A 25,382-nucleotide genomic window follows, 5' to 3' on the forward strand; every position below is an offset into this window, starting at 1 on the left:
CATACCTCTCGAACTGTTGAAAAAAATCCTGAATATAGAAAATGCAAAGAGGAAGCATCTCAGTGAAACTTTTATTTTCAAGATAATAAGATCAAAATTAAATCACATCACTCTTTCACAGTGTCTATATGTGGAATAAGGTTCAGAATTGACCAGCTGTGGCACATTAGCCCTTAAAGTAACAAAGTTACTCAATATGGGGCTAAACATTTGTGACACTGCTCATGCACCACTGCATAACTGTCTGAAATGTGGCAGGATGGCTGTAAATTATATCAGGACCCAGCGTATGCTCTGGATTTTCTATTTGGCCTAATGGGAAAAGGACCTCTTTCTGGCCTAAATAAGGCCTTTCATACAGGAGAATGTGGGTGTGACCACTGGAAGTGTGGCATGCCAGCCCACCAGATGGCAGAGATGAGTTCCACCTTGGGATTCAAGTCAAATGATGGCTTGGACTAAGACACCCCTGCCGTACCCTTGGTCTGCCAACCCGGCCACCACATGCACACAAAAGAAAAGGGAAATTCTTAATTATATAAACACGCCCTGTCACACTTTGGCCACCTTAAAATTCTTTCTGTGTATAAACCGGCACCTTCTAGAACCAGCGTTATACTGGAAATTGTGGCTATTGGTCCAGGTAGCACCCTAGTTGTGACGTTGGTGACTTGGGCACCTGCCATTCACATGTAAATCAAGGAACCACCCCCTGATCCTGCTCACTTCGGTAAGGTCAATGGCAGAGGTTCAGAAGAGCACATCCTAGTACTTACACCAGGATGCACACCCTCAGTATTATCTGGATAGAAGCAGCAGCTACTTCATCCTATACCTCAGATGTCAAAAAGGTTCCTCCTATCTCCATGCATTATGAAGACGAGATTTAAGATTAGTATTATGACAAGAGCTGTAAGCTCGAAATTAATAGTTGGCATTATTAGCAGGCAAATGCATGGCATGCTGCTATTAACTTAATGTAGGCGTTTACCTGCAGGCCTTAATCTACTAAATTTTAAATAGGTCAGTGCCTCTGTTAAAGTGGCAGGTTGAGGAATTTCTTATGTGCTGGTGAAATGTGACGTGTTAATATTGGCAGCAACCATTTCCAAGACTAAACAGTTTCAAACATAATGGGATAAATGTGTGCCCCAATTCTCAAAGTATACCCTCAGCAGATGACAGGCTGCCAGACGTAATGCAGATGAAAATTTACCCCTGTGTATTCGAATTAGCTTGTTGTCACAGCTGGCTGGATACAAAAAGACGGAGAGGTTGAATACAAGTTCAATTTCCAGCATTGTAGATTTCCAGTCTTTCTGGAACATCTGGATAAGATGAGGCCCAAGCACACCAGCTCACCACCCGCCAACCCCCCTCCACCCACCCCCAAAACACTTCCCAGAAAATTGCAAGTGAGACACTCCATAAGTAAAAAGCAGATACTGGAGACCTGAAACCAAAAAAAAAAGCTGGTAACACACAATAGGATAGTCAGCATCTGTGAAGAAACAGGTGGTCAACACTTCTGGTTCATACTCATCATAGTTTTGATCAAGGGTAAGACTCAAAATGTCACAGATGCTGATTGACTTTGCTGTGAGTTTCCAGGTATTCCTCTACCAGATTGAAATTGATACCTTTGCTTAGTTAATCTATTTAAATATGGTGTTCAGACAGAGAAGCACAGTTTTTATTCGTTATGCCTGGCAAATATCTTATTAAGTTTTGTCCATTCAATTTCTGTAGTTTTTGTACTTTAGTGATATAATCCCAGCTTCAAGTTTGTATCAATGTTATAGTCATTACACTCTGATTGCACAGCCCAGTTATTTCATTATGATCCTCAGAACGTCACTTGCTAAACAATACTGGGGATAATTATGTTATTACTTGTGTTGTAAGATTTAATCAGTAAAGGCTACTCAACTACCATATGACAAAAGAATTTACACAACTTTAATTGCAAGGATTTGGTACACTTTTAAAGTGATCATACTAATTGAGTCTATTAACATATGGAAGATGTTGTTGGAGCTTAGGAAAGGTCTGGACTATGTCTTCAATGTAATTCTGCCTATCCTTATAAAGTGATGCTGAACAATATAATTAATATAATTTATCTACATCATAAACAGCTGAGCATGGCTTATGGGTCTTCAGATTATAACCCCATTAGGCATGAGGTGTAAAATCCCTCCCAAACTACCCATGCCACATAAGGAAAAGTCTGCTTTAATTCTATCAGCAACAATTCTGTGGAGAATATTTGTCAAGTTCTTCTTAAATTAGAGCGCATAGTGTTAGATATCTTTTACAGAAGTCTCATTATATTTTTGCTTGCATTTTCAACCTTCTGACGCCTTTGGAGACACATGGTAAGTATAATCAAGAGTCAGGGATCATTTCATCACCTCTGATGAAGATAAATGACTTCCAGTACAGGAACTGAACCTTGTCACAAACCATTTGCACAAAATGGCACACTTGGGTTTTACATAAATCTGTGGGGAATAAGATGAAAACCACAGGACAGCTCCTTGCAGGGCTTACGTAGCTTGATTTTTTTTAACTCTTTCACAGTTTTTAGGTATATTGGCCAAAGCCCAGCTGTGTCACTGCAGCAACGTTGGAATGTCTGCATCAGGTTTGACCTATAGCAGTCAGTAAAATAGTTATGACTATAGTCTTACTATTTTAAAAGAAATGCTCACCAGGTCTACCTCTTGAATGGGCTACTGTGCACTTCATAACAAAATGTGCTCTGCACATGCCTTGGTGTGTTTTGCGAGGTATGCAGAGTAGCAAGATTAAATCAAAGATAAATTTGAAAATTATGTAGAGCAGATTCAGAGAAAAGATATTGCAGAGAAGCTTTGGAGAACAGAAGCAATCTGTTTAAACATTCCTGAATTGAAGTAAATTGAAAGATTACTGAAGAAGGTAAAGGCAAAAAAGGCGATGAAAAAATTTAATCTAGATCTCAGGAGGAAGAAAGTAAGTAACAAGTGAAGAGACAGTCAGAGGTATAGCCATAACACTTCACGAAAGCAGTATATAGACCTGATGACTTGAACTGTAACACAATCAAAGTGAAATATAACTTTGTGGCATACATTTTCAGTTTTCCAGTATCACAATGAGAAACTACATCCACCTCTCCAATTCTGTTTTCTCCAGCTCTTAACCATTGTCCACAATATCCATCCTCTTCAGCAACGAGCACAATCTGTGTGACCATGACTCCGATTTCTTTTTGCATAAGATACAGTAAAATCCAAATATGTAGATGCTTTTAGTTAGTTCTGGCTTTTGTTAAAGTTTAAAAATTAATTCCAAAACTACACAGTTTCGAGTTGTGGCTAAACTCATTACTAAAGGTTAACCAAAGATGTTATTAACTGAAATAAATACATCAATATTTTTGGTGAGTATGGGAAATATTGAAGATCATTTGATCGAGCATATTATTTTTGCCAGAAATTATGATCCCCAATGGTCATTTAAGTCTCCTTCCCATATAGACAAAGAAAGCCTAAGAGAAACCTAGCACTTGTGACCTCTATTCAGTTTTTAAAATAATTGTTACTTGTTCTTATCTCCTGATATGCAGTGAAATGACTTTGTGATTGACATACTGGACTATAGCAGCATAGAAATAAAAATTCAATTCAGCCAAGTTTCCAGTTCAATATTTCAAGAAGTAAATGGTTTTGAATTGTGATTTGTGCTACAGCTACTTCTCTTGAGGGTGAGGCTATTGATTCAAACTAATCAAATTGTCAGGCATGCAGCTTTAAATTCTATAGCTTAAATTGATATAAGTAACTAAAAGTAGATGGTGGCCAAATGATTCTGCAACTTTGATTGTTTGTATTAATACCTAGGACTTGGATTTGTAAAGGAAACAATGGAATGGAATGGAATGGATCTGCTTTGTAGTACATTTTAAATCAGGGATCATATTGTAGCAATAACATAGGTCACTGTCATGTGAAAACCAACAGAGGTAAAGGTATTGCTCATACAGTTTATGAGATTTCTATGCTTGAATGTCTTAACATGATGATTGTTTTCATTTTATTTCAATAATACTATGAATTAAAGCATGTTCTGTAGTTTAGTTTATTTCTCTAATTCTGCTTTTTAGTATTCATCATTAGGAATTTGAAGGAAATTACTTTTTGTTGCAATTATTTGAATGGAAATGGTACAAACAGACAAACATTCAATCTAACACATTTGATTATTGCGTGTTTTGAGAGCATTGGTGTTAAATGGCTTGATTAATTCTCGTTCACTTTTGTCAAGATTTAAACTAAGCTAAGAGAGGCTGATATCAAGAGCCAATTTCAGGATATCAAAAAACCCTGCAGGGGATTCTTTTGTTAGCAACATTATGCTATATGAAACAACATATTATAACATCCACAAAGACAGCAGTGTTTATAGCTTGGAAAAATGCAAATGCTGTACATGTTAAAGCTGACTTTAATGGCAATATTATTTTCTACTTTAAATTCACTGGAACAAACCAGAATCATTTATCTTCTGTCATCCATGTTTTGTATTATCTGTATTGTTTGAGGAAATGCTGAGCAAACAGGCAGCAGCAGCCTGATCTACTCAAATTTGCTTACACTAGCATGTCACTTGATCCCACTGACCGAGAGCTCCTGTCGATTTACATCTCATTATGGTACTAATTGATTTGTTTAGGCAACAAATTTGGCAACAGCTTTTCATGAGTTACCATCCATAATTAATTGGACAGTGTAATTGTTAATATTTGCACTTTTGTCATCCCTGTTCCTCGGTTTTCAGCTATTGCTCAATTGGCTATTGGCACAATTGATTACCTGCAGTCTCAAACCCAGGAGTTGACCAGTAGTGGTGTGCTTTTTGCTTTCAGGCAAAATAATTGGAAAAATGTTTAATTTTGGAATGAATTAAGGTGTGTCTTTTCTGTGAAACAACAAATGATTCACTTTTATTTGCACTTGAGTGTGGCTTTTGCCTCAGTTTACATTGCTGTAATTAATATCTTGCAGTGATTTTTTTTTCTGATATATGAACTGTCTTTCTGCAAAATTTTTGAATAACTCTATTGCTTCATTAAGGTATAAGGGCATATGGAGACATATATACATTTGCCTATATATGCACAAGCAATCACACACATTGAGAAAAATTAAAGGGCAAAATATGTTTAACTATTTTATTTCAGACTGTGTTTGCCACAATTTTTCATTAATTAATACTAAGCAGATTTTTAAATTATATTTTGAAATGAATGTGGTAATACAATCATCCATAGGGCACTATATAATCATAAAATCAGACAGTATTGAAGGACAGAAATAGGCCATTTGACCCATCACATCTGTCCTGGTGTTCTTCCCATGACTCACCTAATCTAATCCAGTTTTCCACTCACTCCCCTTCTCTTTAATGTTCTTATTCCTGCCTCAGGTCATAGGTTCAAGATCCACGACAGACATGAGCATATGATTTAGACTAACATTTCATAGCTGGAGGGGTTGTATTTTGGATGAGAGGTCAAACTGGGGTTCAATCTACCTGATGAATGGCCTCCTTCTTAGGTGAATGCAAAATATCCCATGGTACAATTTGAAAAGAGCAGGGAATTTTCCTGGTGTGCTGCCAACACTCCTCCCTCAACCAACATCATCAAAAACAGATGAACTGGCCAGTCGTTTGTGGGATGTGTGTGCAAATTGGTTACCGCATTTGCCTACATATCATCTGTGTCCTTCAAAAATAATCCATCGGGTGTGAAATACTTTGAGGTCTCCTGAGTATGTGAATGTTGTTATGTAAACACGAGTTCCTACTTTGCAACAACAATCTAATTCCCTTTTTAAAAAATTATGAACACTGCTTCAACAAAAGCTTATGGCAAAGAAGCCCATATTCTAACCACCATATGTGTGAAGAAATGTTTTCTAACTTCTTTTTGTCTTAAAATTGTGTTCTCATGTCACTCTCAGTGATCAATAGAAACAAACTATTTACTCTTAAACTTTTCAATATTTTGAAAGCCCTCAAAGTTTTCAGTTCCACTTAAAAACTCCTTAACTTCTCAAGTTTTTTTCATAACTGTAACCCCTAGTGACTGGTTGCATCTCAGTGAAGGTACATTTTACTTTTCCCATTGCTATTATATCCCTTCTTCAATGGTGTGCCAATAAATGTCCAACTGCAACGTAAATAAGCTTTTGCACAAGTTTAGTATTATCCTCTTTCACTTGTTATTATTTACTTTTCTTCTGTACCTGTGATACATTAGCAACAATTGTAAATGTCTTTTTATGGCCTTATCTACTTGTGTTTTCATCTATAATGACCTATATCTGTACACCAAGGCTTCTTTTCCCTTTTTAAAATATTATAATTAAAGGGACACGTCCTTCACCTATTCTTATTTTCAAAATGTATTACCAAGCATTTCTCGACATTAAATTGCATCTGCCACCTATCTGCCCATCCTGTTAGCTTATTTCTGTCCCATGTGATCTTTCACAGTCCTGGTCATAGTTTCCCATAATCCCAAATTGATACCATTAGCAAATTTTGATACTGTTTCCTTAATTTCTATGTTAAGGTCATTTGCATGATTAGAGTAAATAACAGCAGCCTCAACACCAGCCCCTCTGGAACATTAGTTACCATGGGCTGGATTTTGCTTGTGGGCTTCTGAACCCCACCATCAGGTTGAAATATGGGTCAGAAGCTTGCTCTGTATGGGGAAAGTAATTCGTTGGGATTTTTCCTGGGGCGGCCAATTAATGGCCGGAGGGCAGGCTCGGTGCCCAATTAAGGACAGAAGCAGGCTCTTGAAGCTGGCGGCCAATCAGAGGCGTTACAGCTTTAAAGGAGCAGCAGCCTGCAATGGAGGGTAAGTGAGGGAGAGGATGCTTTAAAATTGAGGTGCTGTCTCTCCAACTTTTAAATCTGAACCAAAAAATGGGTTTTGTAGCCAGGTCACCACTGGTGGTGGGGGGAGTTGGGGGGGAGTTGGGGGGGAGGGGGCATGAGGAGCCCTTCGACAGAATGGTCTGCAGCTGCTGTAACACGTAGGCAGGCAGGGAGGACCTGTAGCCTGCTTACAGTACTGCTCCCCTGGCCTGTTGCCTGGAGGCCACCTCCAAGTAACTAAACTGGCCCCACCCACCTGCAGGAACCTGAAAGCATACTGGAAAATTCCAGTCTGCCTCCTTTAATTGGCCTTAATAGACTCTTAATAAGCTGGGTCAGCTACCTTTTGCATGCAGGTGGGTAGCCCGACTACACCCCATCCCCCCGACCCCCGTCCTGCCTCTACAAAAACGGCCCTGGGTGGGACGGAGCAGGGGAATGCCAGCTGGTACCAGTATTTCCATTCCCCCCACCCAACCCCACGACTCCAATCCTGGCCCCGATGGGGCCTAAAAATCAAATTCCATATATTTACAGCCCAACAAACGTCCCTTTATCTCTAACTTTATTGTTTGCACACGACTCATTTCTCCAGCTATGTGTCCTCTGTATCGAACAAAATTAGCAGTTTATGCTCAAAGTATATTTTGGAAAATTTACTTATCTGCACAGATTTAAGTTAGTGGTAACCCTTTATAATGGTCAAGCCAGTGAGCAGCTGTTTTTCATCATAAATGGCTACAGAAATCATCCCCAGTTTCACTGATTTGTAACAGTCTTTCTCTGCTGTAGGGCATGTTTAATGCGAATTACCCTGATCCATTTTAAAACCCTTCTGTGCTTTTGACCCTGTCCTCCCTCCCAAGCAATTTGTGCCCCTGGTTTCCTTAACCTTTGTCTTTTAAAGTGCTGATTTATGTGCTGAGACCCCCAGGTTGTATTTTGCATAAATCAAAAAATTCTGTGGATAGAACACAAAACATTTGTGTCAAAAGAAGTAAATGTACCCTTTGCACTGTTTCTTCTCCATGAGTGAATGGCATATTCGGGTTATAATAGTAGGAGAGCAAAGACATGTCATATTGTATGCAGCAGCTATGGGCAGAATTTTATGCAGCCTTTGGGGACAGGAATGGAGGCGTGCAATGGGTGGTGTATAAAATCGGGACGGGAGACGTCAGACCGCAAGTCACATCGATGTCATGATATCCTGTCCCGATTTTATTGATGGCGGCAAATGTGGAGGGTAGAGCACAAACACAACATTGCGGGCAGGCAATTAGGTACTTAAGAGGTCTGTTGACAGTGATTATATTTTTAGAGTGGAATATTACGCCACGCCAAGGAGCGTGATGGTGGTGAGGGGTGGGGGGGGGGAGCGGGGGGGAGGTGGCGTAAAAAGGAGTGGGAGGCTCCAGGAGGCTTTCCCGACCCGCTCTCATCTCCATCGCCCTTTATGTAGGGCAATGGCGGGGAGCGAAAAACAGCCCGCCCACCCCAGGCCAATCAAGGCCCTTACGTGGTTACTTAACGGCCACTTAAGGGCCTTCGAAAATGAGCATCTTGGAGCTGGAAAAAGCTGCCTGGGAAAAGCAAGTGGCTTCTGATGGCCTCGGGGAGGTGGGGAGGAAGCAGGGGTTGTTGGTGGTGGGTGCCCCATGAGCAGCATGGTTCCATCACTGCTGATATACCCTTGTGATCTAAGGTGATGTTGCTAACTTTGGAAGGTGCCCCTGCCTCACTGTCTGCAACACAACGTCCGTCCTGTGCTGGCCTCCTCCTCCATTGGGCTCCAGACATGGAGATTTGGCAATTCGCTGTTGGTCTTGGCCTGCTCTCTGCGATTGTATGCTGTCTTCTCTTTTAGACACAAGATGAATGATGTTAGTCTCCCAGCAGGGACAATCCCAAGACATATGCTGGAGGTAGTCAAGCAGGTATTGATGGGGGCGCACAGATGCCTCCTGCATGCAACCCCTTTCCAGGGACTTTGTGAGGGTCTCCAATGACAAAAGACCACCTGTCAGTGCCATTTTGCCATGCCTCAGGTAGCTTGTCTTTATACCCTAACCCTTTGCCCAAATCTGGGTGGGCACTCCACCCAACGCACCCTCCTTCTCTGGCCCTTGCAAGGCTCAAGAGGTGAAGGGTTTATGAGATATTCACTCTTGCTGCCTGCATGAGGTCATTGAGCTGCCTGTGGCACTGGATCCGGGTCCTTCGGGTGATCCCACGACTGTCGACCTCCTCCGTTATCTGCAGCCCGGCTTGTTTGATCAGGTTCCCAGCTCTCCTCCTCCCATCCCGAGGGAAGAATACCTCCCACATTTCCTTGACAGCCTGTAAGAGAACCTGAAGGGAAGCATCATTAAGTGGGGCCACCCAGTAACTTCCTTCTGCCACCATTGTGCAGCCTCTGTCTCCTGAAGAAATCCTTACACTTTGCAATAAAACATTGAATGCAGGGCTGGTAGCCCTTTAAGTATGGCGCTAGCACCTGCCGTAGCGTAAGCTGATGCCGGCATCTCTGCCTTTGCCACCATCCACTGTATTGGACAGCCCCCGCACCTTATTCAACTTAATTGGCCGGATGCCACTTAATTGTGTGCGGCCTGCTGCTCATGGCCCCAACGGAAGCCGCGCCTGCTTCCAGTCCTAACATTGGGACTTGTGGTTTCAGGATAATCAGCCCTATATTTCTGAAGAATGGGTACAATGGGCCAGTAATGTAATTCTACTGTGTTTTATTCTTCTGATTCCATGAATATGTGAGTTATTGTGCAAACTGCTTTGTATTTTTCTTGCTATTCTTTCATTATTGGACCTTACATTGATTTTGCCTTTATTTTGATCCACAGAGACTCTTATGGATTCAAGATGGGCGACTGCTGAGTTGGGATGGACTGCACACCCAGAATCGGGGGTAAGGACAATTTTCACAATAGATTATTGACTAGCAAAATTAAAATAATAATAAAAACAGATTCATTGAACTTTTTCGTGCTTTGAGGTGATCGCTTAGGCTAAGATTCCAGTGCAGTACCAAGGGAATCAAAACAGAAAATGCTGCAAATACTCAGCAGGTCAGGCAACCTTTAGGAGAGAGAAACAGGGCTGGATTTTACCAGCTCTCTAGGGATGGGCTGGGAGGTGGGGGGGTTGGGGTTGGGGGCTTAAAATGGTGAGGGAAGGCAGGGAGGTGGAGTGACTGTTGCCTTCCTGATGCCTTGGAATTTTACTCGGGGTGGGGAAGGTCGAGGAAAGCCTTCCTGCCCAGAGACTAATTGAGGCCCTTAAGTAGCCAATTAAGGGCTACTTAATGGCCTCTTCCCACTGCTGCTGTTATTTACCATATATGGAGGCTGCCTAGTAAAAACCGGTGGTCTCCTTGCGAGCTCGTGGGAGATGCTGTCCTGATCGCGCACCCTGTGACACATGGAGGGCCCCCTGGGGGCAAGAGCCACCCACTTGGAAAGAACACCCCTGCCCTCACAAACCGCCCCTCCTCCCCCACCCCGGCCAGGGCCTGCCTGAGTGGCTCTGATGAGCCTCACAAACCATGCTGGCTGGTCCGGGCCTGCTGCTTGCCCAGTAATGGCCACCGCACCCAGTAGCGCTGCTGAGACTTAAGAGCTGCCAGCTCTCCCATTGGCTGGCAGTTCTTGGAGGAAGGCTCCAGTCTGCACCAAAAACTGTGGCAGCTTGTCCCCTGCATTGCCGAGGTGGGGTTACCCCTGGTTTACAGCCCGATGTTGGGACACCATCTGCGGGCTCAACATTAAGCCCAACATTTCAGGAGAATGACCTATTGTCAGAGTACTGAGGGAACTGGACATTGATGGAATTGCTGCCTTTTAGATGAGATGTTAAACTGAGACTCTGTTCATTAAAATTGTTAAAGATCCTTTAGCACTGTATAAAGAAGCATAAGAAGCATATCCTAGATGACTAATATCACTAAAAGCAAACTATCTGATCATTCATCTTGCTGTTTGTGGGGCGCTGCTGGTGGCCGCTGCATCTACCTAAATTGTAATACTCACTGCACTTCAAAAATAATTAGTTCTGTGAAGCACTTGAGGATATTTCAACATGATGATGTGCTGAATACAAAGGAGTGTTAGTACTTAGAAAACCTTGCTCACCACTTAAAGTATCACATTTGAGCCACTAGCACAGGAAGAGTTGTGAGGAGGGATTTTCATGGATCTGGGGCCAGGTGTATTGGGAAAGTCCAAGTGCACACCTGTAATTGAACCTGCTTGAGTCATTTAACTTAATGGAAGGAAAATTGAGCAACTTACTTTACAGGCCTGTGCTTCAACCTCGCTGAATTTCTGATATTCACTCTTGCCCATGCAATGCAGTGCTCCTGGGCACAGACGCAAGAAAATGTCTCCTTTACCTGTAATTGGTGATTTATTTATTATGAAAAATTTGTTGTTTTTTAGTCTTTCAATTACACACCAAATTTTGCAAGTGCTATTGTTTCTACAGCTTGAGAGGCAAAAAGTCAGCCCAAGATCCCTAACACTTTCATAACAGTGGACAATTACAAACTGGTGTGGAATTATATCAGGGCATAAAGTAACTTGGAATTAACTATTCATTGCCAAATAATGAATCAAATATGCCAGTTTGTGTCAGTAAAAAATGGTAAAAAGCAGGGTAATAGTAAATAATTAAAAGGATTGTGTGCAAATGCAGAAATTAATTGGAAGGAATATTGAAAACAGTCAAATCCTGATACATATATAACTAATTTGCCATGATAAAAATTCTGCCTAAATCAGTATTATATTTAAATTAACGTTCCATTAAACTGCAAATAAAATTAACAGATGATAGATCTTTGTCCTACACAATATTTAACAATTGTTTCAAGTATTGAAAATAAATCAAAAGAGTATCTAAATTATGATAATAATAAATGTGATTTGATTGCTTAGCAGGCTACAATGTCCAGATCAAACTTGAGAATAAATTGGTTCACTGCGAATGCATTGATAGTGTTTAACACACTGCTGTGTTTAGTGTAATAAGCATCAAAGTACATAAGGAAAATTTTATGCTTCAATAATCATTTTGTATTTATGTATTATGATTGAATCAGAACTCCTGTAGTTAAAGTCATTGGATATATTGGAGTTTAATTCTGTATCAGGCAATCTGTATAGGAATGCTCCAGCACATTACAGTTGAATTCCTGGATCAGGACATCAGTGTAATCTGTGAATGGTATGTGATTGGCACAATGGAATTTAATTTTAGATCAGATGTGCATTTATTTTCTAAATTAAGGAATATGAAAATGAAGGGGCATACTGCACACACCTAAAACTTCCTAGTAATTAGCTTAAATGATCCATTGAATGATATTGTGTGACACAATTGCTAAGAAATATTCACCATCATATTGCCCACCATGAGTGACTCTTGCTTCATATCATTTCAATAAGAATCAACAAAATGATTGTGATTCACAACATATCTCTGATATTTTATGCCCTATTTATGCCATGTGTTGGGAGAATCTGGGACATTCTGGTTTGTGTTTGATCCAGCTGGAGTGGATACTGCCCACCAGCACTGACTGCACTGTTTGCTTTCCTCTGCAGTGTACTTCTAATCTCACACTCTGGTCTACAATTGACATTATAGGGTGAAATTGGTCATGGACAGTAGGACCAAGCAGGTGGTAATGAATCAGAAACTCATTTTACACCCATCCAGATTTCCTTTTTCATTGAAGTCATTGACATGAAAATCCATGAGTGACTGATGGAAGGGATAAAATACCAGTAGAAGCCACATACCAATAAATGTCTGAACAAAAAAAAACCTAAATGTGACTTTTAACCTACAGAAGGTAAACTATCTTCAAGTAACAAAAGACAGCTATGTGATTAATTAATGACAAAAGCATAAAATCTCAGAATTTGCATGCAAGGTATCACTGGCCATAGATATTGTACTATCTTTGAAGTTTCATTTTTTTTACAAACCATTCTTTAGCATTATTTTTGTTGTTGGTAGTGGTAAAGGGTGAAATATTTACCAAGTACTTTCATAAAGGAAGGAATATCAGGATTAAACCTATTGCATTGCAAAAAAAACCTTTCTGTATGTTAAAGCCTCAGCTTTAGTTGTTTAATGAAATAGGGTACAGAACATTTCATCTCTTCCAGTGGCAATATGAAGAGGTATATTTGAACAGGTGTGAAGCTTCTGAATAGAAGAAAAAGATTGGACATTGAGTGAAAGTATCATTAATCTTTATATACCTTTTCATTATTTAATATGACAAAGAGTGTGGACAAATTTCATCTCTGCATGCAAAACTACATGCAATTACACATGTGTAAATTATGTATTTTCCCACTGTGTTCATCAAATGGCTCTTTTATATTGAACGCGCATGGGCAATATTCGGGATTTCCAGGTAATAAAGCGAAACATTCTCACCATAAGCAAAGTCTGAGTTTGACTCGATTTTTGTTTTCAATAATTATTTTTCAACTGTTTTAAAAGGACACTATATAAAAGTCCCAGAGGATGGATAAGATAACTGCACCAAAGGGCCTTCCTCAATTGCATTTATCTTTGTTGAATCTATGTTCATAAATTAGTAAGGCGACTCCTCAATTTAAATATGTGTACAAACATTCTAATGAACTGTTCTGAAATGGATTGTGGTTGCCAACCTTTTGGAAGGTTACAGCATTAAGTGATTACTGCAACCACAAAAGTTACTTCTTAAGATGCATTTGTGATCGTTCTGAAAGATAAACATAAGAATGTACGTAATGGAACAAGAAAAGGCAGTTTAGCCTGTTGAACATACCTCATTCAGTTCGAAAAGTTTTAATAGCATTGCATAACATGCCCTCTTCCTCTTCCAGTTCTCATCCAAAGCTGACAATTAGAATCAGTTTTACAATGTAACTCTACTCTTATCTCATTTTCTTTTTAGAAAAACCTAATTAACTGTAGTGTTACTACACAATGCAGATTATTTAACAAAAATTATTTCACAGATCAGGAAAAAAAATGAAGTATAATTCGATTCTTTGAAATTGTTTTGGTGATTTCAAAGAAACTAAATTTGTTTGCAGTTTCTGCCTTAACAGTTGTTATGCATGTTGTAAGCTATGAGTGATGTTCCATACACTGACCAGTAATATTACCCACACCTTAAAAAAAATCTGCTCCTTCACCAAGTTTCAGTCCAGGCTCCTGAGAGAGGTCTGGCTACTTTGAAAAAAAGCAGCAGCCTTGGGCATTACATTGACTTAACTAGACCTGATGGGACCTGTGACCTTTAACAGCTATTAACTACTTAGTAAATCTAGCAGCCTAGACATCTATAATCACATTTTAGAAAACAAATCTTAGCAGTTGATTTTCGTTTGCCTAAACCAGTAACCTCAAATGTCAATCTGTGTTCTTGGAAGATTACACAAATTTGCAGGATGGATTTTCTTGTACATGAGACATTTCTATTCATAGAAAGTTGTTTATTTAAAATGTTACAAAAACTGATTCGAATGTTCAGTTAAATATTGCGTTGGATGTTTGATAATATTAGAGCAGGATGGCGCTAAAATATGTATCACAAATTGTGATCATATGCATATGAATGTTGTTAGAAGTACAGCAATGTTGCAGGGATTGCAGCAGCAATGAAGGGTTTATTTTTAAATGATTGAGAACCCTACCGATCATAATGCCATGAATCCAGTATAACACTAATAGAAAATTTGAAGCTTTACTCCCAATTCAACCATTTTATAGTTAATATATAGATAATATTATAACCATTATGTGTAAAATGTTAGGTGTTTTACTGTTACAATAAATATTCATTGTTTCCTTTGTTCAGTGGGAAGAAGTAAGTGGATATGATGATGGAATGAATCCAATTCGCACGTACCAGGTCTGTAATGTGATGGAAGCAAACCAGAATAATTGGCTTCGAACTACTTACATACCACGTAAAGACGTTCAAAGAGTATATGTGGAGATGAAATTCACTGTGCGGGACTGCAACAGCATACCAAATATCCCAGGTTCTTGTAAGGAAACTTTTAATTTATTTTACTATGAGTCTGACACAGACTCAGCAACAGCGTCTGCTCCATTCTGGATGGAGAACCCTTATGTGAAAGTGGACACCATTGCACCAGATGAGAGTTTTTCCAAACTGGAGACTGGTAGAGTCAACACGAAGATCAGAAGCTTTGGCCCATTGTCCAAGAATGGATTCTACCTAGCATTTCAGGATCTGGGATCATGCATGTCAATCATTTCTCTGCGTGTGTTTTATAAGAAATGCCCATCTGTGATCGCAAACTTTGCAGTTTTTCCAGAAACAGTTACTGGAGCAGAACCTACATCGCTTGTCATTGCTCCTGGTACCTGTCTCAGTAATGCTATTGAAGTATCTGTCCCCCTGAAGCTATATTGTAATGGGGATGGGGAGTGGATGGTACCTGTTGGAGCTTGTACCTGTGCTGCTGGATATGAACCTGCTGAACAGGAGACTGCATGTCAAGGTAGGAAAATGATCAAGTGTTTCAGGTATTTTTGTCTCTTTTCACCCAACTGTTTTAGAGATTTCCTACTCCATGGGAACTTTAGGCACTTAAGTCTAATTTTGGAATATTTTCCAGTGTGTTCCTTCCCACTCTCAAAAAAATCTGTGGGAAAGTCAGATAACTTAATAGTCTTGTAGAAAATAGACAAATCTCTGGAGATGTAAATATTGTTTCTCCCCCGAGTTCCCCCTCTGGAGTAACCAGAAAATTTGGCCCAGCTGTAAAGTTGTGCTAGGATTTCTTATGCCATGTACATAATGGTTCTTGCAGCAGGTGATAATGGTTATTCTGCGTGTCAGACCCAACTGAAGCAGAACACTACTTGTGAATCATGGGGCCAAATTTTGAAAAACCCGCTGGGGGCAGGAGCAGGTGCACACGTGATTTAAAGATCGCTTTCTCGGAGCTCGGCACTGGGTCCCGCTGCCTTCTGAATGCAAAGCCATTTTTAAAGGGAGGGAGGGAACTGCAATTTTGCCTGCCTCCAATTATGTGCTTGTTGAGCTCATTGAGGAGCTCATTAGCAGACATGTCAGCAGCAGTTTTGGATTTTCACAGGAAGGGCAGAGGGAGAATGCCATGTCTGAAACATAGCAGGGTTTAGAAGACATGAACAATGTGGAGGGCTATGAGGACTACAGGAAGGAATGATTAACATGATGCAGAGGCACAATATAAAGCTCAATTTCTTCAAAAGTTCCACAGATTAGTTATTGCTGGAGCTGTAAGACTTGCTTTTCTCAGTGGTGAGTGGTAGGAATCACTGGGGCAGCTGGGGTTGGCAGGGGAAGGCCTGGTGAATGCACAAAGCCTAGCTGAGGGAGTTGAGATGGGAAGAAGCTACTCTTGACATTGGACAGAGCAGCCAGGTTGAGCTGAAGCAGATGCAACCTCCTGAACAGCAGGAGGCCGGAGGAGCACAGTTGGGGGGGGTGCGGGTGCAAGGGGAAGAGGGCACTACCCTAGACATCGGGTCTACTGCCCAGGAGACTGCTATCAGCAAATAACAGAGGACCAGTGCCATAGGAGGCTGCACCTATCCAGGCAGATGGTCTAGGACCTTTGTGCTTTTATCCACACTGACCTGAGGCCTTGCGGCCCCCATGGCAGTTCTTTACCTGCAGCCATCAAGATATCTGTTGCCCTAAATTTCTATGCAACCGGGTCATTCCAGGGATTAGCTTCAGAAGCAAGTGGCATCTCATAGTCGGCAGCTCATCATGCTATCAGATGCATATTCCAGAGGGTGGGGGACTACATCCATTTTGGGACAGATGGGCAAGCGCAGGCACGGATGGCAGTCTGTTTCATCTCAATCACTGTATTCCCCAAGGTGCAGGGCATCATTGATTGCACCCATGTGGTCATCAAGGTACCCAGTAACTGGCCAGTGAGATACATCAACAGGAAAGGCTTCCACTCCCTCAATGCCCAGCTGGTCTGCGACCACAACAAGAGCTCCCTCCATGTGTACTCATATTCCTGGCAGCTGCCATGACTCCTTAATCTTCCCCCAGGCTGCCTCAGATCTTCACTCCATCCCCCAAAGTGTGTGGATGGATCCAAGGGGACAAGGGAAATCCCTTGAAGAGATGGCTACTGACCTCCCTACGGGATACCCAGACAGAGGCACAATGGCAATACAACCAATGTCACCTGCTGAGCGGGCCAATCGTTGAGCAGGCCATCGGATTTCTGAAGAAGTGACCTGGTGCTTGGATCGGTCAAGTGGTGCCTTCCAATACCCTCCTGCAAGAGTCTCTCTCAATCTGGTGGTTTGCTGCACACCATAACATGGCGAGAGAGATGTGAATCTTGAGGGCAGTGAGGCCCTGGAAGGAGACAGCTCATCAGGGGAGGAGCAGGAGGTAAGAGAGGAGAAGCAAGAGGAGGTGGAGCGGAATAACACTAAACAAAGAGGTGACCCTGCTGCACGATGATGTGGCCGCCTCCTGCCACCCTCCAGGAAGAAAATCACCCTCCTCTCCCTCATGACCTGCAGCATTAGATCCAGGTCGGCATCGATGAAGCGAGGGTCTGCCCTGCCCCTAGTGCCAGGCCTCCAGCTCCCTTGTGACATCTCATTTCCCTCTGGTGTGGTGGAAGGTTTTGGCACAAAATGCATATCTCTCCCTCAGGACATCTAGCAGCCTCAGTGATGGATGCCGTGGGGTATCTACATGAGCCCCATACTTGATCTTATCTCCTCCATTCCCAGCCCCACTACCTCTAAGTGGACAGGAAACCTGTCTCCTTACCAATTAAGGGCTTACCCATAAATAAGAGTATAAGCACACTTGAGGTGTGAATTAAAATTGATAGTTTAAACAGGTTACTAATTAGATTGTTTAAAAAGGACTGAGTGTGACTTGAACAAAGTGCTGGGAGTTTGGTGAGTTGGGTGAGGAGGGGAAGGAGGTGCTCCTTTGCTTTTTCCAACTTTTTCACCCTGTAGAAAGGAAGAAGCTAGTTGTTTGTTGAGTATCTGGTATGTGGTTAAGGTCTATTCTATTCCTAAGATTTAAAATAGTGCAGGAACTGGTGATAAGGTTAATAAAATATATATAAAAAAGAAAATAAATAATTGGATAAAATAATTAGGTAGTTTATTAAAACACATTAAGGATGGCAGAACAGGTGGTGTGGCACGACTGCAGCATGTGGGAGCTCCTGGATCCCAGTGTGATCCAGGGCAAACACGTCTGCAGTAAGTGTTTGCGGCTCGAGGAACTTCGGCTCAGAGCCATTGAGCTGGAGGCTGAGCTGCAGACACTGCGACACATCAGGGAGGGGGAAGTTACCTGGACACTTTGTACCAGGAGGCCGTCACACCCCAAGGATAGGGTCTTCTGATTTGGTCAGTGGTCAGGGACAGGAGAGTGTGGCTGCACCTGAGGTGGATAAGGGGACCCAGAGGGCAGGAGTGCAAAAGCCTCAGTTTTTGTAATTGTCCAACAGGTTTAAGGTTCTTTCAGCTTGTTTGAATGAGAGTGGGGGCTGCAGGATGAGCTAACTGACCATGGCACTGTGGTACAACCATTCAAGTGGGGGGAGCAAAAAGGAATTTAGTGGCAGTAGAGGACAGTATAGTGAGGGGGATTGACACTGTTCTCTGCAGCAGAGAGCCAGAGTCCAGAAGGCCATGTTGCCTGCCCTGTGTCAGGGTTCGGGACATCTGCTCAGAGCTGGAGAGGAACTTACAGTGGGAGGGGGTGGATCCATTCGTCATGGTCCATGCAGGTACCAATGACATAGGCAGGACAAGGAAGGAGGTTCTGCATAGTCAGTATAAGGAGCTAGGCACCAAATTAAAAGGCAGAACCTCAAATGTTAGAATCTGTGGATTATTATCTGAGCCACGTGCAAATTGACATAGGGCAAATAAGATTAGAGAAATTAATGAGTGGCTCAAAGACTGGTGTAGTAGAAGTGGGTTCCGGTTCCTGGGGCACTGGCACCAGTACTGGGGAATGTGGGGGCTGTACCATTGGGACAATCTATACCTGAACCGTACTGCGGCTGGTGTTCTAGCCAGTCACATAACTAAGGAAGTAGAGAGGGCTTTAATCTAAATAGTGGAGACAAGGAATCAAATTTGGGAAGATGTGGTAAATCAAAGAGTAGAGACAAGGCAAGAAAGGTATTAAAAAGGGAAATGATAAACAGACCGTGACAGGAATGGATAGAGAGTACAAATCTAAGAGTAAGTCAGTCAAGGCTAGAGTTACAAAAATAATAAAAGGTCAAAACAAAAGGCGCTGTATCTGAATGCATGTAGCATTTGAAACAAAACAGATGAACTGATAGCACAAATAGAACTAAATAAGTATGATCTGATAGTCATTACAGAGACATGGCTGCAGGATGACATAGATTGGGACCTGAATATTCAAGGCACATGACATGTAGGAAGGACAGGAAGCTAGGAAAAGGTGGAAGGGTGGCTCTATTAATTAATGATGGTATTAGCACAATAGAGAGGAATGAACTAAGTTCAGGAAACCAGGTTGTAGAAGCGGTTTGGGTAGAGATGAAAAATGATAAAGGCAAGAGGTCACTCATGGGAGTGGAGTACAGGCCCCCTAATAGTAACCACACAGTAGGACGGAGTATAAAGGAAGAAATAATGGGAGCTTGTCAGAAAGGTACAGTGATAATCATGGGGGATTTTAATTCACATATAGACTGGAAGAATCAGTTGGGTAAAGGTAGCCTAGATGAGTTCATAGAATGTTTTTGGGATAGTTTTTTAGAACAGCACATTCTGGAGCCAACCAGAGAGCAGGCTATACTAGACTTGGTATTGTGCAACGAGATAGGATTAATTGATGCCCACATAGTGAAGGCACCCCTAGATAGCAGCGATCATAATATGATTGAATTTTACATTCAGTTTGAGGGAGAGAAGAATGGATCCAAGAGTAGTATTATAAACTTAAACAAGGGCAATTATGAGGGCATGAAAGTGAACTGGCAAAGTAGATTAAGGGATGGGTCAATAGAGATGCGGTGGCAGACGTTTAAGGGGATATTTCAGAATATACAAAATAGATACATTCCAATGAGAAAGAAAAATTCCAAGGGTAGGACCCACCATCCATGATTAACAAAAAAGTTAAAGATATTATCAAACTTAAAGAAAAAGCATATAATTGCACAAAGATGGGTGGCAGGTCAGAAGATTGGACAGAATATTAAAAAAAGCAAAGAATGACTAAAATATTGATAAGAAGGGATAAGTATAAAAGAAAGCTAGCTAGAATTATAAAAACAGAGAGTAAGAGTTTCTGTAGATATAGAAAGTGAGTCTGGGGAATTAATAGTGGAAAATAAGGAGATGGCAGATGAATTGAACAGGTATTTTGCATCGGTCTTCACTATGGAGGATACAAGTCACATCCCAGAAATAGCTGTAAATCAGGAAATGGAAGGGAGGGAGGAACTCAAGAAAATTACAGCCACCAGGGAAGTGGTACCGAGAAAACTGTTGGAGGTGTGGGCTGACAAATCCCCGGGTCCTGATGGACTTCATCCTAGGGTCCTAAAAGAAGTGGCTAGTGAGATAGTTGATGCGTTCGTTTTAATTTTCCAAAATTCCCTTATTCGGGGAAGGTTCCATGAGATTGGAAAATAGTGAATGTAACTCCTTTCTTCAAAAAGGGATGGAGACAGAAAGCAGGAAACCACAGGCCAGTTAGCTTAACATCTGATTTAGGGAAAATGTTAGAAGCTATTATTAAAGACGTTATAGCAGGGCAGTTAGAAAAATTCAAGGTAATCAGACAGAGTCAACATGGTTGTGTAAAGGGAAATCATGTTTAATCAACTTATTAGAGTTCTTTGAAGAAGTAACATGTGCTATGGATAAAGGAGAACCGATGGATGTACTCTACTTAGATTTCCAGAAGGCATTTAATAAGGTGCCACATCAAAGGTTATTGTGGAAAATAAAAGCTCATGGTGTAGAGGGTAACATATTGGTATGGATAGAAGATTGGTTAGTTAACAGGAAACAGAGAGTAGACATAAATTGGTCATTTTCTGGTTGGCAAGATAACGTGTGGTGTGCCACAGGGATCTGGGCTAGGCTGTCAACTTTTTAATGACTTGGATGAAGGGACTGAAAGTATGGTTGCTAAATTTGCTGATGTCACAAAGATAAATAGGAAAGTAAGTTGTGAAGAGGACATAAGGAGATACAAAGGGATAGAGATAGGTTAAGTGAGTGGGCAAAGATCTGGCAAATGGAGTATAATGTGTGAAAATGTGAAATTGTCCATTTTGACAGGAAGAATAAAAAAAAAAGCATATTATCTAAATGGTGAAAGATTTCAGAGCTCTGAGATGCAAAGGGATCTGGATGTCCCAGTGCATGAATCGCAAAAGGTTTCTACAAGGTACAGCAAGTAATTAGGAAAGCTAATAGAATGTCATAGTTTATTGCGAGGGCAATTGAATACAAAAATAGGGAGGTAATGCTTCAGTTATACAGGGCATTGCTGAGACCACATCTGGAATACTCTGTATAGTATTGGTCTCCTTATTTAAGGACGGATGTAAATGCGTTGGAAGCCTTTCAGAGAAGGTTTACTAGACTAATACCTAGACTGGGCGGGTTGTCTTATGGGGAAAGGTTGGACAGACTAGGCTAGCAACCACTGGAGTTTAGAAGAGGTGGCACAGTGGCGCAGTGGTTAGCACCGCAGCCTCACAGCTCTAGCGACCCGAGTTCAATTCTGGGTACTGCCTGTGTGGAGTTTGTACGTTCTCTTGTACGTTCTCCCTGTGTCTGCGTGGGTTTCCTCCGGGTGCTCCGGTTTCCTCCCACATGCCAAAGACTTGCAGGTTGATAGGTAAATTGGCCATTATAAATTGCCCCTAGTATAGGTAGGTGGTAGAGAAATATAGGGACAGGTGGGGATGTGGTAGGAATATGGAATTAGTGTAGGATTAGTATAAATGGGTGGTTGATGGTCGGCACAGACTTGGTGGGCCGAAGGGCCTGTTTCAGTGCTGTATCTGTAAATAAAAATAAAAAATAAAAGAGCCGACTTGATTGAAACATATAAGATCCTGAGGGGTCTTGACAGGGTGGATGTGGAAAAGATGTTTCCCCTTGTGGGAGAATCTAGAACTAGGGGTCACTGTTTAAAAATAAGGGGTCACCCATTTAAGACAGAGATGAGGAGAAATCTTTTTTCTCTCAGAGGGTCATGAGTCTTTAGAACTCTCTTCCTCAAAAGTCAATGGAAGCAGAGTCTTTAAATATTTTTAAAGCAGAGATAGATAGATTCTTGATATGCAAGGGGTGAAAGGTTATTGGGGGTAGGCGGGAATGTGGAGTTGAGGTTACAATCAGATCAGCCATGATCTTATTGAATGGCGGAGCAGGCTCGAGGGGCCGATTGGCCTACTCCTGCTCCTAATTCATATGTTTGTATGAAAATCTGAACATGAATCTGTTTCCCTCCAGAGACGAGTTTCTGACACAAAACCATACCCGGCTCCTGTTTCCCACCTCTGTAGTGAAAAACCAGCACCTGTTGTCACTTGAACGGTCTTCGTCAACACCATGCAACATGTGCAAAAAATGTTTCCATTAATTTTATTTTCTCTTTTTCGGCTAGCTGAATCTTTAGTCTTCATTAATTATTATTTATCTTCCTTAATTTCCTCTCCTAAACAATTGGTGAATCATGGGGCTAAGTCTTTATTTAAGTGCACAAGCATTGTGGAAAACAAAAGACGACAAATGCTGGATCATAAAACATGTGGTTCTTCAATTGCATTGATCATAGGAATGTAATGTTCTGAATGCAGCTAGTTCAGAATGATTTACTTTTTAGTGTGACAGTGTAAAGTTTGGTAGAAACTTTTTACAGAAGACAGAATAAATTAGGATAGTCCAGAAAAATAAAAGCAAAATACTGTGGATGCTGGAAATCTGAAATAAAAACAGAATATTCATAGATTGTGAGATAGCATGTTGAGGTTGAAACACACTGGTATAGAGTTTTGTCTTCATCACCTAGGTTGGGGCCCACCAGATCAAGACCGAGGCAGTGAAAACAAAAATCTACCCCAGCGTGTTAATAGAATGCACTTGATTTCATTCCATTGATTTCAATGAAATGAAAACCAGGCAGGTTCTCTAAAGTGTAATCTGATTATGCTCAGATCACCATAGCTGTTAAGTGGTAATGATAAAAATCTACCCAACTGTGTCATACAGCAGAAAGGCACAAGACCATAGCCTTAGTTGTTGTGTGTATGCCCAGGCCAGATCCTTTGTTACAGGTAGGGTAGGATGCTTTTGTGGGAGAATGATGCTGGGCCAATCATGGGGACCTCCTGGATATAGATTGAAGCCCTCTGGTATTGGGTATGGTGCAGGAAGACTAATAGAAAGAGAGACAATTCTACGATTAAATAAAACAACTGCATGGTGATGCATGGTACATATAAAAGCAAATTTTGCCAGGTTCCAGAAGCATCGGTCTTATTCTAGAGATCTTTTGTGTTGCTTTGAAAACATCTATGAAAACTTTAGGGTGGGACAGTTCAAGACAATGAGAAATAACTGAAAATCCTCTTCATCAGGCCTCATCTGTCATTCTACTTCTTTCTCTTTGGAATTATAGAGTTCATGGGAATCTGCTTATTTTACAACATCACTGGATATTTTTTGTTGTTTTATTCCTTTTGCCAGACAAAAGGCACATATGACTCCAGTGTCGCTATTTAAGTACATAATATTCAGCTATTTTGGTCAATTAAAGGCTGTTCATGCAGGTGAGGCATCTAAAAATAAATCACATGCTTTCTTAGCACAGAGAATTTTTACTGCTGCATGATATAAAGTACATTTAAAAAGAAACACAGAACAGTATTTCCTTCAGATAAAATGGTCTTTAAAGAAGTATTATTGTGAAAATACAAAACAGAGCTTTGTTTGATGATTGATGATGTGTTCAACAGTTTTAAAGAGTACCTAGGCTTCAATTACGTAGGCCTGAATTTCATCGTCAGTGGTGAAGTGATGGCACTTGCCCCTGGCCTTGAAGAAAGCTGCCCAAGTAGATCTCTCGATCTCTGTGGCCTGGATTTTCCCTTTCCCAACCTTAGTTTGAATCTGGTACCAGGTCCAGGGGATCTCAACACATCCAGCAACAGCAAAGTCATCAAACAGGATAAGCAGCCAATCACATTGAAGTATTCTGATAGATAGAACATCAGGAAGTAAAATGCATTGATATCCTTCACTTTTAATTAAATTTTACAGAGAATAAAGTAAACAATTGCAACATACATTTGGGACTAAGGTAGAAGCTAAAATATCATAAACAAACTTTTAAAAAATTTGAACTTTTTCATCATAATGGAGAATTTTGACATTTTACAAGTATAAAATTAGTTTTCCAGGGCCAGAGAGGTTTTTCAGCAGTAATTATGAACTTAGTGTGTCATTAAAATACCCAGTTACACTTCATTTAACTGGGTATAACTTTTTCAAGGGTTTTTACAGTGGTACTATTAGCATAAAAGGGCAAGTTCTCATAATTGATTTTTACTTTGATTGAATTCTGGAGGAACTGCAACAATGCGTCAGTAGCTTCAGAATAAGGGGAGGCCATTTAGAACTGAGATTAGGAGGAATTTAGGTGGTGAATCTTTGGAATTCTCTTCCCCAGAGGGCTGTGGAAGCTCAAGATTGAGTATGTTCACGACTGAGATCGATAGATTTCTCCATATTAAGGAATACAGGTGTTGAAGTAGAAGATCAGCCATGATCTCACTGAATGGCGTGTGAGCTTGAAGGGCTGAATGGTCTACTACAGCTCCTATTTCTTATGTCCTTATGTCCTATTGAGAAATGTAGAACCACTGACAGCAACTTCTGGATTTCCACATTTAACTGCACATGTGCAGACTCTAGAAGTTGTCAGTTTCAGAGGAGTAATGATGGTGAACGCTGATGGTTTCATCATCATTACCACTGCAAATTCTGGGCCATTGAAAGTCATTTGAAATGTCTGTTGTCTCAATGGCATTATCTTGATGCCGCTTTTGTCTTTCTAAGCAATGTGTACAAGGTTAATAAATAATGGAAATTTCTGGTTGTTGATGGTAATTCAATGGCTGAAAGCTCATTTCACAATTTGTCAAGTATGATTTGATGAAAGCTTGATTCGTTCTTTCATCTGAACACAAATTGATACTTTCATTGATGTTTATTAATACTCATTATCCTTTCTCATTCAATAGTGTGTACAACAACAGGCCAGGTGATGTATACAGTTGGAGGCAGTCACTTTATATGTAGGGCTAAGCCCATGCCATAAATAA

At 40.9% G+C, this 25,382-nt stretch overlaps 1 protein-coding gene across 4 annotated transcripts in view; it reads left to right on the forward strand.

Annotated features, from left to right (window-relative positions):
• LOC137375304 (ephrin type-B receptor 3-like) overlaps positions 1-25,382 on the forward strand; it is a 100,230-nt gene that overhangs the window by 13,996 nt on the left and 60,852 nt on the right. For all 4 annotated transcript variants that reach the window (XM_068042262.1, XM_068042264.1, XM_068042263.1 and 1 more), the window contains exons 2-3: positions 9,798-9,862; positions 14,822-15,494. In XM_068042262.1, coding sequence (XP_067898363.1) covers positions 9,798-9,862; positions 14,822-15,494 — 738 coding nt within the window. The remainder of the gene's footprint in view (positions 1-9,797; positions 9,863-14,821; positions 15,495-25,382) is intronic.

This window comes from Heterodontus francisci, chromosome 11 (genome assembly GCF_036365525.1).
Source record: "Heterodontus francisci isolate sHetFra1 chromosome 11, sHetFra1.hap1, whole genome shotgun sequence".
In the NCBI taxonomy this organism is placed as follows: Eukaryota; Metazoa; Chordata; class Chondrichthyes; order Heterodontiformes; family Heterodontidae; genus Heterodontus; species Heterodontus francisci.